Source organism: Perissodus microlepis, chromosome 15, assembly GCF_051167445.1.
Source record: "Perissodus microlepis isolate ML-2025 ecotype Zambia chromosome 15, ASM5116744v1, whole genome shotgun sequence".
Classification (NCBI taxonomy): Eukaryota; Metazoa; Chordata; class Actinopteri; order Cichliformes; family Cichlidae; genus Perissodus; species Perissodus microlepis.
The window spans coordinates 27,429,462-27,446,251 of NC_140475.1; the positions used below are offsets into that span (position 1 = coordinate 27,429,462).

General features: G+C 38.1%; 1 protein-coding gene across 1 annotated transcript in view; it reads left to right on the plus strand.

Annotated features, from left to right (window-relative positions):
* Positions 1-16,790, plus strand: part of ptchd4 (patched domain containing 4) — a 60,341-nt gene that overhangs the window by 16,535 nt on the left and 27,016 nt on the right. Inside the window, exon 2 of the mRNA XM_084952525.1 lies at positions 5,980-6,475. Within this exon, the coding sequence (XP_084808651.1) occupies positions 5,980-6,475 (496 nt within the window). The remainder of the gene's footprint in view (positions 1-5,979; positions 6,476-16,790) is intronic.

Sequence of the window (16,790 nt, forward strand, 5' to 3'; positions counted from 1 at the left end):
GCGCTTTACAATTCCACTATTCATTCACTCACTGGTGGAGGCTACAGTTGTAGCCACAGCTGCCCTGGGGCAGACTGACAGAAGCGAGGCTGCCACATTGCGCCATCGGCCCCTCTGGCCATCACCAGTAGGCGGTAGGTTAAGTGTCTTGCCCAAGGACACAACGACTGAGACTGTCCGAGCCAGGGCTCGAACCGGCAACCTTCCGGTTACGAAACGAACTGCCAACTCTTGAGCCATGAATAAATAATATTGATTTAGGCACTCATTTCAAAGAATATAATTACAGACAGGTCTGTCCTTGAGCTTATACATAACTTAACATAGCACTACTGTGGACAGACGGAAACACAGCTCCTCCTCTCACTGAAGTAGTTAATGTTCATAATGATTATTATGATGACGGTATCATATGAAGGTCAGTAGAGCTCCCATTTAAACCACAGTTATTATAATTTTTTATTTTCTAATTAGCTATTAATTTGTCTTGACATTCTGTTTTTATGTCACTTTAGTTTCCACAGTAGATTTTTTTTATTTCAGATTATTATTTTTTATCATTTGAAAATGTTTAGTTTTAATTTAGTTCAAGATTTTTTCAGTGTAAGTTTTATTCATTTCTTTTTTTAGTGACAGGCAAGATTTATGAAAATTAGTGCATGTGTTACAATAAAAACACAACTTTTTGGAAACAGTGGACTCACAGTCTTATAAGCATTCAGACTCAAAAAAGTCTATCAGTGACTCACTAATAGAGTTGTAATGTTTATTTATTTTTACATAGCTAACAGATACCAAAACTAGGGATACTTCCTCTACATTTGTATTTTATTTTGGTTAGTTTTAGAAGTGGACAAAATTGTTTCAGTTAGTTTCAAAAATATTGTAGAAGTATAGTTTTTATTTTAATTTGACTTAACCTCTAGTTCTAGTTTTGTTTTAGAAACTATACTAACCTAAGTTTGAGCAACATTTAAGTAATAAAAAACATCATAAATGTTAACCTTTCAGCTTAGACATTTACCATTTAACTGTTAGCATTTTCGTGATAGCCACATTACATTGGGTGACATTAACGTAGGAGCTAGCACATTACAGGCTGGGGATATAATATTAAGCTCAGTATTGTATAGTGATGCAATCTGAAAAGTCTTGTACATAATTATAAGCAGTCTTCTTCCCCTGATAGCCTTTTACCATATCTGCAAACATTCCTGTTTTGCTGTTTTCTACCAGAAAACTCTTGTAATTTATATGACTGTTAAATTTTATTATGAATAACTGTAGCATCTCCTGACGCTCGAACTGGGGTTCGAGCGTCAGGAGCAGCGCTCGTCACAGTTCTCTCCCTCGTGCACGAGATCACACAAAGAGCTCTGCCTGGTGTCCAGTGCTTTTTGCCATTGTAGTAGAATTGTCTCTAATTGTTCCAGCGAGGGGTTTGTGCTAGACAAACCTATCAACTACCTGTCTTAGGTGTAGGATTTGGTTTAGGTTACTATCTTAAAATCCACCCGGTCAGTGCCAAACCAGCTACAGTTTGGTTTGCCAACAAATATTCTGAATTTTATTCTGCAATCAAATATTTAAAACATTCGCTCGATCACAAAATTTGTGAGTGGGGTGTGGGGGTGATACCCTTGGCAGAACATAATGCAAATCTGGATTTTCACAACAAACGTTGTTAGAGACTGTGCTGCTGGGGAGCTAACAGAGTACTAGCCACCTTTACTTTTAATACCAGAATAGGTGTGTGGTGTAGGACAAGGTGTAGCTCTCACTGCACCAGTAAGAGGGAAAAGCGAGAGAGTGGTGAGTGATTACCATATCACCTAACACATAAGCTGTGAGAGACATAAGCTATAAGCTGATGTAAGCAGAACAACTGAAGGTAGATGGTTTTCAGTAATCTCATCTGTCTGAGTCTTTTAGAATACAAGTCTTTAGTTCTATTAACTCCTTTAGGCTGTATTTATCATTTATGTAAAACTATCCCAACGTAACAGGTGGCTAATAACAAACCTGGGCTAGCATAATGGTTGTAGCATATGTTTGAAAATTCAAACCTTCCTGATTCTTACTGTAGGTCTTCTTACCCATTTTTTTAACCTTTTGCTTATTTAATAATGTGTTGGTTTGAACCTAATGTGGACTTACTGAACATAATGAAAAATTAGGTATTTTAAAGAAAACTCCAATACTAGTAGTGGTTGAACCAGGAAAGCTCTTTCTCCACCTCTTCCACCATCACCACCTCCATCTCACCTCAGACAGCAGTGAGGTGTCACCTCCCTCTTTCACACATCACTCAGCACATTTATCACACACAGTTCCTTTTTTGTCTCTCTGTGCTCACCTGGCCTCACTCTCATACGCAACTATATTTTGTTTTATAAGGACTGCCACAAAGAAGAATAGAGAACAAAGCTGACAATTCTGCAGGCACAGAAATTGTTGCCCCGATTATGTCTCATTACTCACTTTCTTTAAAGCTTCAAAGGCACGCATGTTTAAGACTGCACACACTCTGAGCATGTATTGGCTCAGTGCAGATATTTATACATAAGTGTGCTGTGACTGTTGAGATTCATTTGAAATGCTTTAGTGAAACCAGGAAGTGAGTGTGATAGATTAATTTGAGCTTTGCGAAATTACACAAGGGAAATTGGAGCAAAAGCTTTTTGAGCTCCCTCAGCAATGTAATGTGATTACATTACATAAACATGTTCGTACACTGTCACGAAATGACAAATCTGAAGCACCGAGTTGGGATTGTTTTCGAAGAATGATAAAGCTAAAAAATAACATGCAGATCTCGCTCTTATAAATGGATCGATTTGAAGCAGACAGTAATAAAAGTCTCAGACTCTGACAGAAAACCTGACTCTTGAGTTATGGATGAGCTCAATCATGTGACTTCAAAATGCAGTGTCCATCACCAGTTTATTCTGCTGTTCACATAATCCCAGAGTGGAATAACTCCTTTCTCCTCACACTGAAGTAAATTGTTTACTGAAAATGAAGCAAACAATTGCAGGGATTTATTTATCTAGAAGCCTCAGATTTATATCAAGCTCCCTGCTGTGAAACAGTACATTGCGACTATTTGATTGTGCTGGATTATTGTGTTTGTGACAAGATAAAGCACATCTACAATAAGCTGCAAATTAAAACTGAAACTGTTCTGGTTGCGGCAACCAGGCAGGAGTTTCACAGTTTCACTGGTGCGTGTCTTGATTTAGTGATTAAATAGACCAATACAATATTTGCGCTGCAGCTTTAAATAATTGTATAATTACTTTTGATGCATAAGCTTATAGCTATAATATAATGTGTGCATTATTAGTTTAATTACTTTACCATACAGTCACAATAAATACACATATTTGGACGCATTACCTAAAAATCTAAACCAGGCAAGGGAAATAAATAAACAACAAAAACTATACTATTTTTTTTTATGTCTTTCATATATACTTTCAATGCAGGATCCTCATATAAAAAAGAAAGCCCACCCTCTTTTATGTATCAGGGAAAAATGAGAAATTATCTGGTTCTAAAACAATTTAAAGAGAACATCAGCTGAAGAATAACATGAAATATTTTACTATGTAATTATTGTGTTGTTTTTCAAAAACTAAACCAAAATCCAGAAACAGGGTGGGCAGTATAGTCTCAAAATTGGAGGAAGATATTTCAAGAAAATCTGCAATAACAATATTTCTGAAGATATAGAGAAAAAAATTGTGAACATTTTATGGACTCTTCGAGTTTATAGCCTTTATAAGTGCAAGTAAATGAAGACTATTTTCGATCCATCTTTCCCAAACATCTACTGTCACTGAGGACAGATTTCCTCATTTGAATTTGAATTTCCATTGAAATAAGGTCCCATTGTAGTGCAATATTAGTTGCATGTTTTAAATAAAAAATGTAGATGGATAACATGAGTGTGTGTAAAACTTTGGTTTAATAATAACTAAAGTAAATACTGTATCTCGTAACTCTGAGCCGACAATATTATGACAGAATAAAACTGAAAAATATTTTCTATTTTCTGCTTTTCCACCATTTAACTGCATTATTATTGTCCATCCAGCATTTGTTCTTCGTGTCATCTAGAGTGTAAGTAGCATGTGTAACCAGTGAGGCTGCTAGTTTTTTGTCCTTCACAGCCTGGTTCTATGCAGCAGTATGTTTTTGCCTCAAGTGATGAAACATGTTAGCTAAGTTGTGCTGCCGTGCTCTGTTTAAAGAAAGGACCTTTCAGACCCTTCCAAATAGACTCTACTTGTTCAGTCTTTTTCTAACTGTTCTTTAATCTCCTAGGACCTGGCGTCCACATATGTGGATATCACATTTTGGGTTGTCTAGACCAAAATAGTCAATTTTGCTCTACAAGCCCATATGGAAAAGAAATAGTAAAAACTTTTAAAAGACTTGCATAAGATGTGTCCTACTTCATATAGTGAATCATATAAGGCTTATATGATTTACTCATGAAAGTGGCCACTTTCTCATTAATTTCATATATTGTTTTAGTAAGTATCCAAAACATACAAGTTTCATTTATATAATTTTTCAAGGGATCTTATATCTGTTTTCACTCTTGTATGCTTTTCATACAAGTTTCACACAAGACAGATACAAACTTTATAAGATTTATATATATCTTTTCCATATGGGAGGGCCTGATATCCACTTACGAGGATGTTATACTGCCACTGTTCTGTCGAAATTTAAAGTGAATGTCCTCTTATGTGGATCTCGTTTTTTCTCAGAAATAAAATCAGGTAAAAAAAAATAAAATCACGTAATTCTTTGTTTTTACATTCATCAGGTCCCAATCAGCCCAAATAGCAAAGAGAAATTAAAAATGCATGCCATGAAAGAGTTTAGGTCTTAGGAGGTTAACAGTGAAGTTTAACATCTGAAAAGTAACTTTTGATTCATTTCCTTTATTTTATTTATTTTTGTGCTTTTTCTTTGATCATTGCACAATCTTACCTTGGGGTGAAAATGCCAGAACACCCTCTTCTGGGAAGATTAATAGCTGTGTTAAATGTTTTCCACTTGTGAATAATTAAATAATTAAAATAATTAATCTTAATGTTTTCTTAATGAATTTTGTTGTCATTGCCTTTTTCTCTCAGAATTGCTTTTAATTTCGTTTTTAGTTTGCTTGACTGGTGTGATAACTTTGACCTACCTCAGGATGCCTTCAGCAACCATTCCTGAAAAGAAAAAAAGTTATAATGTACCAGTGGCATTATAACTTTTTTTTTGATGTAGTCTGTGGCAGTAATGGCTAATATAACAGGAACAGGTTTAAGGTAATTGTGGAAACCCCATTACCCAGTGACACATCTTTTTATTTCTCATTTGGAACAGTTAAATTTTTCTCAACGAGTCACCTTTTACCTGGGTGAAGCCAGGAGATTGATGCATATTTTTCATGTTTCTGTTTGCATCAGACCCTTATAGCATGTAGCATTATTTGGTCATCCCTTGCCTTTGCTGGGCTGCACTGCTGTATCATTTGGCACCTTATACAGCAGTAGTTCTGCCAATACTTTCAACTTAATAATGAATGGTTGTGTAACAACAACCAACAGGCTTCTATTATAATCTGACTTCCGTGTGATAGACTAATGCTTACTCACTTTTATTGTTCCAGCAGGCTTATTGAATTCCTCCTGTGCAATTCTTCTTGGACTTATCTCCAAGCTCTTGTAACTGTGACGTCTTGTTTGTGCTGTACAATCTGATTAATGAAAAAATTAGTACAGAACAGCATCAGTCCTGTCCGCAGCTGTGAGGTGGGTAAAAGTAAAGCAAATAGAACAAAAATGAAAGCTGGTATCAAAGAACGTATAGTGAGAAGCAGGACATTTGCTTTGAAGTTACTGGACTCCTGTGCCTTCCATGGTATGCTACTTTAATTGCAGCTAATATCTAATACCTCTGAATTCTGTGCAGGATGGCCGTGTGGCCTTCATCGGGCACCAGCTGGGCGGTGTGTCCTTCTCACCCAACAGCCGTGACCAGCAGGTCAAGTTTGCTCGTGCTGTCCAAATCACATACTACCTCCGAAATCATGGACCCGTGGTGCAGGATGCTATTGCAGAGCGCTGGGAGAATGAGTTCTGTGCCCTGGCCAGTCGACTGTCCACAGCCGAGGTCCCCCATGCACCAGACCAGCTCCACATCCAGTCACTCACATCCTTCAGTCTGTGGCGGGACTTCCACCAGACAGGCCTGCTGGCCAAGGGTGAGGTGTTGGTCAGTCTGGTGCTGGTGCTCCTGGCCGCCACCATCTCCAGCTCTATGCGGGACTGCCTAAGGGGGAAACCTTTCCTGGGACTCCTGGGTGTGCTGACCATCTGCATTGCCAATGTGACGGCTGCAGGGATCTTCTTCATATCAGATGGGAAGTTCAACTCTACACTACTGGGGATACCATTCTTTGCAATGGGTGAGTGGCAATATGGGTCATAACAGAAAATGTGTGTTCATGTGTGTGTGTGTATATATAGTTGTTGGGTAAAAATGCTTATCTTAGGTTCACACTGATAGTGAGTTGATTGTGGTTTGCAAATTGTGATGGGCAACACTGCTGCAAAGTAATAAGCATGATATGTGTATGTTTGGCTGATCTTTATCACCACAACCTTTCTCAAGGCAATCCTATCCTTACTGAACAGAATTTCAGGTTGAACTCCATCAAAATCCAAACCAGAATTTACCATGAAGTCACGTCCAATATAATTAAAATCTAAATTTGAATTCAAAGTTATGTTTAACTCATGGCACATTTCAGTCATTTGATAGTCTTGATTCACTGCAGGAACTCCTTTTTGTGTTTTTTAAAACTTTTTTGTCTGAATCATGAATGCCCAAGTCATCAAAATTCACGAGTTTCTACTGCAGTGATGTTGTGGGGTTTTTTGAAGTGAAGTGAATGAGTTATTGTTTGCAAATGTATACATACCACCGTGTACAGTAAAAAAAAAAAAAATACATTTACTCTTTTCTCTGTAGAGATCACACTGAAGTCCCATCCAAACCAGAGGGCAAAGCAAGTTCACTGAAATACTGTGAAGGTGCATCCTTATCTGGTAGCACAAGACTAATTAACGCCTTAAAGCTTTTGTGTGATGAGACTCACTACCAATAAGTTATGCCCACGAGGTCCAAGTCATCCTTGGTGATGACTCTATCCTATGGGATTATGTCTTTATTTTAAAAATTGTGTTCCAGAGTCTTAGCAATGAGACAAAAAACATTCTAACATTCTAACTGAAAATCAAAAATGTATTTCCTTTTTTTTTTTTTTTTTTTTTTTACAAAAAAACCCTACAAAAATCAAGCAGTTTGCTAACATACTAGCTTGCTGTTCCTGTTAGCTAAGGCCATATACACCTTTCAAATAACAAACTATAGTATAGGATGCCAATGCAGTAAAATGTTAATGCAATGTAAATCTAAGATGTAATATTTTCAAAAAGGCTAAAAACATTTACTCAGTATTTCATGGCATCGTAAGTTACATGTTGTAGTGGAGAGTTTTCCCCTCCAGCAGGCTTGTTTTTGTTTTGTATTTTTTGTTTGTTTGTTGTTTTTTGTTTTTTAGAAAATTACAGAATATGTCTCGATTGCATAAAGTGTCATAAGATTTTTTTCCCCCTTTTCAATCCTTTCAATTTTATTAGAAAAATGGAAAGCAGTACAATACAATATCAGTATTTTAATCCTTGACATTGACAACTAAAAATGCAGGTACTGAACATTGTAAATTAACATAAATATTACTTCAAAAAGAGACCTGAATCACATTGTTTCTTAATAACCAGTTATCAGTATAAACCTTAAGCTACAGTCCCACACACCAACACAAATCCCTATCCTTATGAAGACACACATATGATCTTTGTTTTCAAACTTACCTATGAACATAAAGTCGACAGCACCAAGCAAAGATGAAAACCAGCACAAAGAGACTTCAAAGCGATTGCCACACTGACTCTACTTTAGAAATATGAACAGGTAGAATTGGAGGCTGCGGCCTGACTTCTAATCAGTCTGTTACCTGTTGAAGTTCACTCTGGCTGCTGGCTGTTGGGTATACACTTAGCTTTATCATCACTCATTTTTGGCTAGCTTTGCGTTGGTGTGCCGATAACTAAAGAAACTTTGTAACATGATTAATGATAGAAATGTAACTGTAATGTTATTAATTAATTTAGTTCAGTAATGGGTTGCTGTGTTATTGAAAAATGTAGTGTGATTACAATAACTCAACAGTGTTTGCCAGTAGAAAAACAGCTGAATCAGCAACATGCTAGCAGCGAGATGTGCATTTTTAGGCATTCTTGATGCCAAATTGGTTATCAGTTTTGGATGATGTGGCAAAGAAGAAAGATTCTTATTGGTTTGTAAAGGTAGGAGTAGGGCTGGGCAATATGGCCTAAAATCCATATCACGGTATAATTTGAAGCATGTATCAGGGTCATCAGCATCCTTATGTATGAATTCTGACCTCGAACCGATTTTATGTAGTACACGGCGCGCAGAAATCTGTCAAAAAATGTTTTAGTACAACTTTGGTAAGCTATGAAGGATGGATTGCCAGAGCATTACGGCTGCCGTAGTCAGAAGCCTTGCAGAGTAATCTGGGTCCAAAACTCCGTCTTCTTCAGGTCCCGAAGTCAAACGAACACTGCGGCATCACTGAGAGTTAAAAACTATCTAAATTCTTTCATCTTTATTAAAATAATCAGCGTTGCTGCTTTACCAGGTGTAACAATTAAGTTTAACATCCAGGCATCCATGAAAACAGAATTCATTAAATTCAACTTTGTTAGAAGTTAGCAGGAAGTTAGCTCGCTAGTTTCCACCTAAACATGATATGTCATGTTCTGACTGAGAGATTTCTGAAAAAATTAAACCATACAGCTCTGCTATCACTTCAAACATAAATGAAGACAGAAAACTAAACAGCAGTGACTTTTGTAGGGTTACTGAAGTTGGACTAGCTGGTATGTAATGATGTCCTATGTGATCGCTAGCAAAACAGCTATGTTAGCATAACATTAGCACATTGAAGCTGAAGGATGAACGCTAACTTTTTTCCACTCGATAAAAGTTTACGTGAGGGTTTCTGGTGGTTAGGGACAAATGCACTTGCATGGCAGGATGCTATAAACGGACCAAACTTCAGTTAGGAGAACAACTGAGCTAATCCATCCACAATATGAGGTTAGTCGTTAATATGCTGCAACAACATGGGAATAAAGCAGCTGCGAGAGAATTCAGCATTAAAGAATCAATGGTACGGAAGTGGAGGAAGTGCAGTTTTTGGCTTTCCCCATATTCCAAAAGTGCTTTGTCTCTTTGCTATTACTGTCGCCCGGCATAATTTGGAGATGATGTTGTTTGCAGCCGCTGCAATGCTTTCGACCAAAACAGGCGCAGCCTGATGATATGCGCTATCAACATGCACTATTGCGGTAGAACGATATAGTCAAAATCTCTACCGTTGGCCAAATTTATATAGTTTCTACCGTATACCGTTTATACCGCCCACCCCTAGGTGGGAGGTGGTCTAGATGTGTGGAGGTTAAAATGAAGGCTGGCAAAATAAGAACTGACTGAGAACTTATTTAAGGTAGTTTTCAGGATTACAAGCTTAATAAAAGGGTCACATTTAAACATACATTAAATGTACATTTTCCACATTTTCCTCCATCATATCCTCTCTTTCCTTATCGGTCTCCCTTTCGTTCTTTAAATATACCTTGTCTATTTACTCTACAGTATATCTTTCTTCTCTATGTATTACTAAGGTCACCAGATCCCCAAAGCTTTGGTAGAGCTTGGCTGCATGCCAGCTGACATAACTTAAGTTTAAGTAAGACTCAGGAACAAGAGACTGGCTCAGCTCCCTCCTTATGACCTAGAGGCAGAGGAGAAGGAGAGGAGAGGAGATGAAGGGCTAGAGGTGTGAAAGAAGCTAAAAAAAAATCAAAGAGGTAAAAAAGAATGTGATTTATTGGAAAGAAAAAGCTCCCTTTTTTCTTTCCAATAAATCACATTCTTTTTTTGTCTCTTTCCTTTTCCTATTTTACTCTGCAGAAAGGTAGGGCAGAGACTGAATATTAGGAGGGAGGAGAGAGGGGAAGAGGAGAAGGGAAGCTGAAGAGGAAGAGGTAGGAGGTGGAGACAGAAGAAGGAGATGGAGAGGACTTGATGAAGTCTGTAATTTCATGTGACAGGACCTCAGAGGTAGCAGATGTCCACCCTCCTTTTGGGAGGTTCTGACTGAGGCACACCCCTATCACTATATCAGTGCCACATCAGGACAGACACTGAGAACTGTAATAGAAACTGATACCAAATGTGTCATGCCAGTGTAGCACCCCCTGTGGACATATTTCAGTTAATTAAATTTTATTTATACAGCGTCAAATCAAAACAAGAGTATCTTATATTAGACCCTACAATAATACATACAGAGAAAAACCCAACAATCAAGTGAGCCCTGTGAGTAAGCACTCTGGTGACAGTGGGAAGGAAAAACTCTGTTTTCACAGGAAGAAACCTCCAGCAGAACCAGGCTCATGGAGGGACAGCCATCTACACACTGCTCCCGGGGCGCCCAGTGGCTGCCCACTGCTTCACAGAGTGAATGGGTTAAATGCTGAGAGGAATTTCCCCACGGAGGATCAATAAAGTATACCCAAAAAAAAGACAAATCAAAAGACAAAAAGATATCAAAAGAAGAAAACCTTTTTCCTGGATCATCATTAAATTTTAACTTATCCATCCCCTCATTTCTATTGAATTTGTGGTTATGTGATGTGCCCAAACAGAAAAGCTTTCAAAATGCATGTGGGAAACTTCATATGAAAGATAAGCATTTATAGTTTCTGAAAAAACTTCAGCATTTGGTTAAAACACAACAATAATTGGGAAAAAATAGGGCTTACCATTGTGCTGTTGAGTTTCTAAGCTACTACTGGGAGGTACCAGTCTGAGGTGTTTAACTGTGCCCCCTAGGCAAATTAGGGGCTTAATATGAGGGCCCAACTGAAATCAAAATGAGATATCCCCTTTTGCAGTCAAAAACTTTTGAAGAACCAGAAAGCATATATGATTTACATACAGGATTTACACATGTGGTTACACATGCATCTACAGAGAAACAGTCTGTGGTCCATGTGGTAATAGAGCTCCCAGAAAACTCTCTAATTGTCTGCGAATGACCAAAACTTCTATCTCTCTCTTTGTGCTGGTAGAGTGGCCAGATGAAAGCCATTCCTGCGTAAAAGCCAAAAATCTCTTCATCTGTCTGATGGGATGGAAATTGATCTCTGACCTACTATAAAGGCAGAATGCTATGCATGATGAGGCACCAATCTTCATTGTGAAACGTAGCAGTTACACATAGTAATGCAATTTGGAAACTTATCAGGGCTAGAAAACGCTAAGGTTTGAGAGAATGATGGTTAAGGCCAACTAAAAACTACATAAAGGAATTTAAGGTGACATAATTTGTAGTACAAGACGCGTGCAACAAGGGCAGCACTTTCTTTGGAAATGTAGTACTGTAACACTGGTAAAATAACATGGTATAAAATTAGCACAAAAGGCCCAATGATTATAACGCAAGACTATGAAGACAACAGCTGAATTTCACATAAATGTAGCAGAGAACAAAGTAAAGGATTTTTGAAATAGTGTCAAAAAAAGTCCCATCCTATCCAAATAATACAAAAGAGACGTCGCTCCTCTCTAAAGTTGTATTGGCTTGTTAAGTGTAAAGCTGTGTCATGGTTTCTCTTTATCTGCTTCATCAAAGCCTCCCTTCACACTGTAGTAAAATTAATCCATTATTCTCTCTCAAATGTCTAACTAATGTCATCTGTGGCCTTTGAATCATGTAGTGGAAGCAGATTTGCACAGGGCAGGTACCGTCAGATGTCTTTGGACCTTTGTTTAATATGGAGCACCCTCTCCTCTTGTCTGTCTCCCTTGTGCCTATCTGCCGTGTCATATGCGAGCTGGCCAATTACTGCTGAGTTGAGCTTGTCACTTTCTTCTCTCTCTGGATATGTGATGGCTGTTAGAAGTGTAAAAACAGGCAGGAGGAGAGAAAAGAAAGCAGAACAGCACTCATGAAACATACATGCTGGGACGTTGCAGAGGTAGTGCTGGCACTTTTTTCCTTTCTCTTACTGACAGGTTTATATAAATTCAGGATATCGACCATCCAGACCTGCATTTTATTTAGTTAATGCAACAGGCTGCTATTGTTTGTTCCTCTGGTGCATGATGAAGCTCCACAATGCCAGTCTGTATTCATCAGCCTTGTATGAGTCATAATGGAAGTATGTTGGAAGAATGTGTTCCTTTTAGGTCAACCGAGAAATCTCAAAACCAGCGAGACCAGTCACAATACTAAACTCTAATACTAAAATCCAGATAGCAATGAGGTCTTACTCTGTATACTATGGAGACCAACTGTGAGGTTGGAGTCGGTACTAACTTCAGCTGTGAGATCTTTGTTTTTCCTCTCATGGACACAGTGTTTATGTGGGATCTACTTGTTTAACAGTTCCTGCGTAAGTTCAGTCAGCGTAAGAGGCATCATAGAATGGAATAGAAAGTAGTGGGAGTGAAAGGAGACCTTACATTTAGAATGTTAAACAAGCAAGTGGTTCTTTTGTAGGCACAACAACATAAGCCATGGCTGTCCAAGAAGGTAAGAGGAATATTACAACCGTGTAGTTTTTTTTTTTTAATATTTATGCTTTTAATTGTCTGTAGGGTGAGCGGTGCTACCTCTGCTACTGCTCAAACAACATAACTGGTTAATGGTGTTAGCATTTAAAATAACATAATGATACAGTTCCAGTTTAGGAATCATAAGGTGTTACTCAGTAATTATAGACTTTTAAACCTCTTCTGGCATTAACATCAGCACAAAAGCTGTGCTGGTAGCGTCCAGATTTCCTGAAGCTCGTGTAGATTCAGATTTTACACTCCAAACAGCTGAGATGACTCTTTAAAATTCAGCAATTAAAGATTGTTGCGAGTTGTTGTGAGTTTCAGTGCTAATGGGCTGGTGTTATTACCTTCAACAGAACAAGGTTGGCTGCTTACCGGCTGTTTTCACCGTTGCTGTCTTGACTGAAGTTTTTGACTTAGAAACTGAGGGATAATTCATGTGCTCAAAAGCTATAGACTGATACTATAAAGTCTACAATGTTTTATCGACTTTTTTCCTCTAATTTGTACAAAATTTACAAATTTAACATCATGTTCTTTGCATTCTGACTTTAAAGTAGCAACTGATCTCATAATCCTAACAAGTGTTTACTAAGGTCATAGAGCAAAGAAGCTGAAGGGTCATGTTTTCCCTCGACTTTTATACAATCAGAGCAGTCTTCCCCTACTGGGCACAGAAATACAGATCTAAGGCAGTTCAGTAATGGCTTCACTACCTCGTATCTATGTCCAGTTTCGTCTATGGGTATAGTATTAGGATTACCTTGCTAATTACATTATTTTAACCTGATAAATAAGTTTTAAAAAGTGTCCACAAATCCATCAGATTATAATTTTAAAGTTTGCTGCTGAGGTTCTTATTTTGTAATCTTAAACTGACAATAAAGAAATTCTAGTTTCTGACCTATAAGGTCCCATGTAAGGAATATCAGCATATTCTGGCTTCACCTATGGGGAACTGTCATGTCATGTCTAGCCTGTGGTCTTTCCATCTGCCAATATGTCCATCTGCTTCCTCTCAGAATATGTATACAATAATGGATATAATGCGTTTACCTGAAAGTTATCTGGTTGCCAAACTGCTTTTGCAAGCTCGTCCAGAGCACTTGAGTGGGTGAAATACTGGTTATTAAAAAATTTTCATGAAAAGTTCTTAACCATGCTCTCAATCCTCATCAATCCAGGCAGTGATGTTCCTGTCAGCACCGCTGCATGATTTACAAGGTGGTTGGAGCTTTCTCTTTCTGGACCTTGATGCTTTTATGGACTGATATTTTCTTATCCTGTGAGGGCAAGATGGATAGTGACACTTAACATTCGCAGCCAGTCACGCGCCATGGCCGTCTCTGCTGATGGTGAAAAGCCTTCTAGGAATTCCTGCCTGTTTCTATAAGTAGGGCTGGATGACTGATGATCGATCTGTGGATGTTATTGCCATGAGTACCTCTGGGATGGTGGTAGCATGACAGCTTCAAGGTCGTTATTAAAGCCTGCACAAAGGAGTCATAAACCACTTCTGCACATCAATTAATACTCCTCCATGATGATATGACTTAATGGAAAAATACACTGTTTCTTGGAGAGCGAGCCATTTGGAGTCTATATAATATACTTCTTTATATGTTTCTAGCATAATTGGATCTTGCTTTGGGGAAAAGAAATTTCTACTTGGAGTTGTGTGTATTCCTTGTCTTTTCCTTGGATTTATCTTTAATACTTATCTTTAGGTTTTCAACTGATTGCTTCCCATTCTCATAACATCATCTGTTAGTATTCAGAACCACGAGCCTCTTTGTGTCCCTAAAAATTGGCTGTGTGAAATTTTACACCTTACTGCATTTACAGTGTAAGAAGCCTCCATGTTTCCTGCAGCTAAAACTGACTGCAATGGTAGCAGTGAGTGTTAAGTTGAAGTAGACAGCAAAAAGAATAATACAGTTCGTGACTGCAGCGTTTCTCCCTCTCCATACAATACATCATATCTACTCGGCTTCTTTGAAAAAATGCTTTGTATACACAAAACAGGCCAACTGTGAAATAGGTTATGGACAAGACACGAGAAAAAAGAAAAAACAATATATCAAGTAGTTTTTCTTCTTAAATAAAATGACAAGTTCTGCAATATGTTGAATTTTGTAAATTCTGTCACTATGCAAAACAGCTTGAGATGTTTTCAGAGACATTTGTTGTAAGTAAGTTAAAATTTGGTTGGAACAGATTTCCAGGGGTCTGAATGGCTAAAGGGAGCTGAATATATGTAACAGCGTGTTTGTGCAGATTTAAAGAGAGATGTTATGGTGCAGCTGCTCCTTTTGACGTCAAATAGTATTGATCTTCACATCACTGTCAGGGTAATGTCGTTTAGGAAATAGCAGACCTAGAAACACACAAACAGCACTTGTGTATTTAGCACTCATTACTCACCATTGCCATGAATACACCTGGTCAAAAAAAAATCAGGGAAGCAGGGGAGAGAGATACGAGATGGCACAGATACATAAGCATGTCAGCTGTGACATGGAAGTGATATGTGCATGTGGAATATCCATTTATAAACGTGCGTGCTCTTCAAACAGATTGGATGCTGCTCATGCTAACGTGTTAGAATTCAGAGTTGCGCATAAAAGATAGTTTCATCTATTGATTTACCAGCGTGCAGCAAAATGTGATGAGGAATGTGAACTCCTACCTGGATCGGTGACATGGTCTGGGGTTGGTGACCCATGATTTTGAGTTTTGGTTCTGGACTTATTTTATTTTAGTGTAGGATGATGATTTCTGGCTCCTTAATATGTTATTTTCTGAGGTTTGGGGTTGAGCTTCAGTCTTCTGTTTATGTCCGTTATCCCTGGTTTCTCAGAGTATTACCATCTTTCTGTACATAGAAAGCTATGTATAGTCCACCCGGTTGTGTTCCTGGTCTTGTTTGTGTGTCTGTCTGTTCTCTGCATTCTGTCTTCATACCTGTTTCTTCCTGGTTCCAATGTCAAGCCCCTGTGTCTTAGTTTGTTTCTCAGTGTGTGGGCTTTCGTGCTTTACTCTGACAGTCTCTTGTACTGTGTGCATCTTGTTCAGTTTAGCTTCCCCTGTCTCATCAGTTAGATTATGTCCAGCCGTGTTCCTCATGCGTTGCCTCTCTCTCCCCCGATTCCCTCTTGTGTATGTGGTTTGTGCCTCCTTCCATCTGGTGCTGGTCCTCAGCCACAGAGCTGTGTGCTCTGTGAGTTTGTGTTTCTTTAGGCAAGTTAGTTTCCGGTTTGAGTTGAACCTAGGTTTTTGTGTTTTGAGCTTTTGGGAGAGCCCAGCAATAAAGCTGTTTATGAGCTTACCTCTGTGCTCTTGGAGTCCTGTGTTTGGGTCCTAACCTGCCTGCCACACAGCGGATTATGACAACTGGAGCTATCTTTAATGTCGTCCTCATATTCCTCCAAGTTTAACATATTACCTACCACTAATTGGCCAGCCATATAATTCATTATTTATGAGTGTGACAGGGATTAAGGGAATCTGAAGCTTCTACTGCAGGCAGAAGCTGTATCAGACTTGCTTCAGGTTCTTAAGTTATCATGTGCCTTGTTTGAAGAACCTGTAGGAGGGAATGCAAAAGTGTGTTCATATACAAATGTATCATAAGAATTAATGTTTCTGTTTCTATGAAGGAAATCAATTGTGTTTGAAATTACTAGGCCGTCTTCAAGGTCAAACAAAGGCAAACAATTTATGTAAGTTATATGTCTATTAAGTAAATTATATACATTTATCTTGATTATTTTTATGATTAGTTAAACAATGTTAAACCTAAACAATGATATTTTAAGTATTCTCAAAGACAAAGTCTACGAAATGCAATAAGGTATCAACATTTTCATGGAGGCTTTAAGACATCCTCTTGTTTGATGTGAAAGATAAACCAAATACACCAAACAGTTGAATTAAAGGGCTCGAATAATGCGTGATATGGTTAACTGTTGATATCTATGGGGGATTAAACTATTCATGAA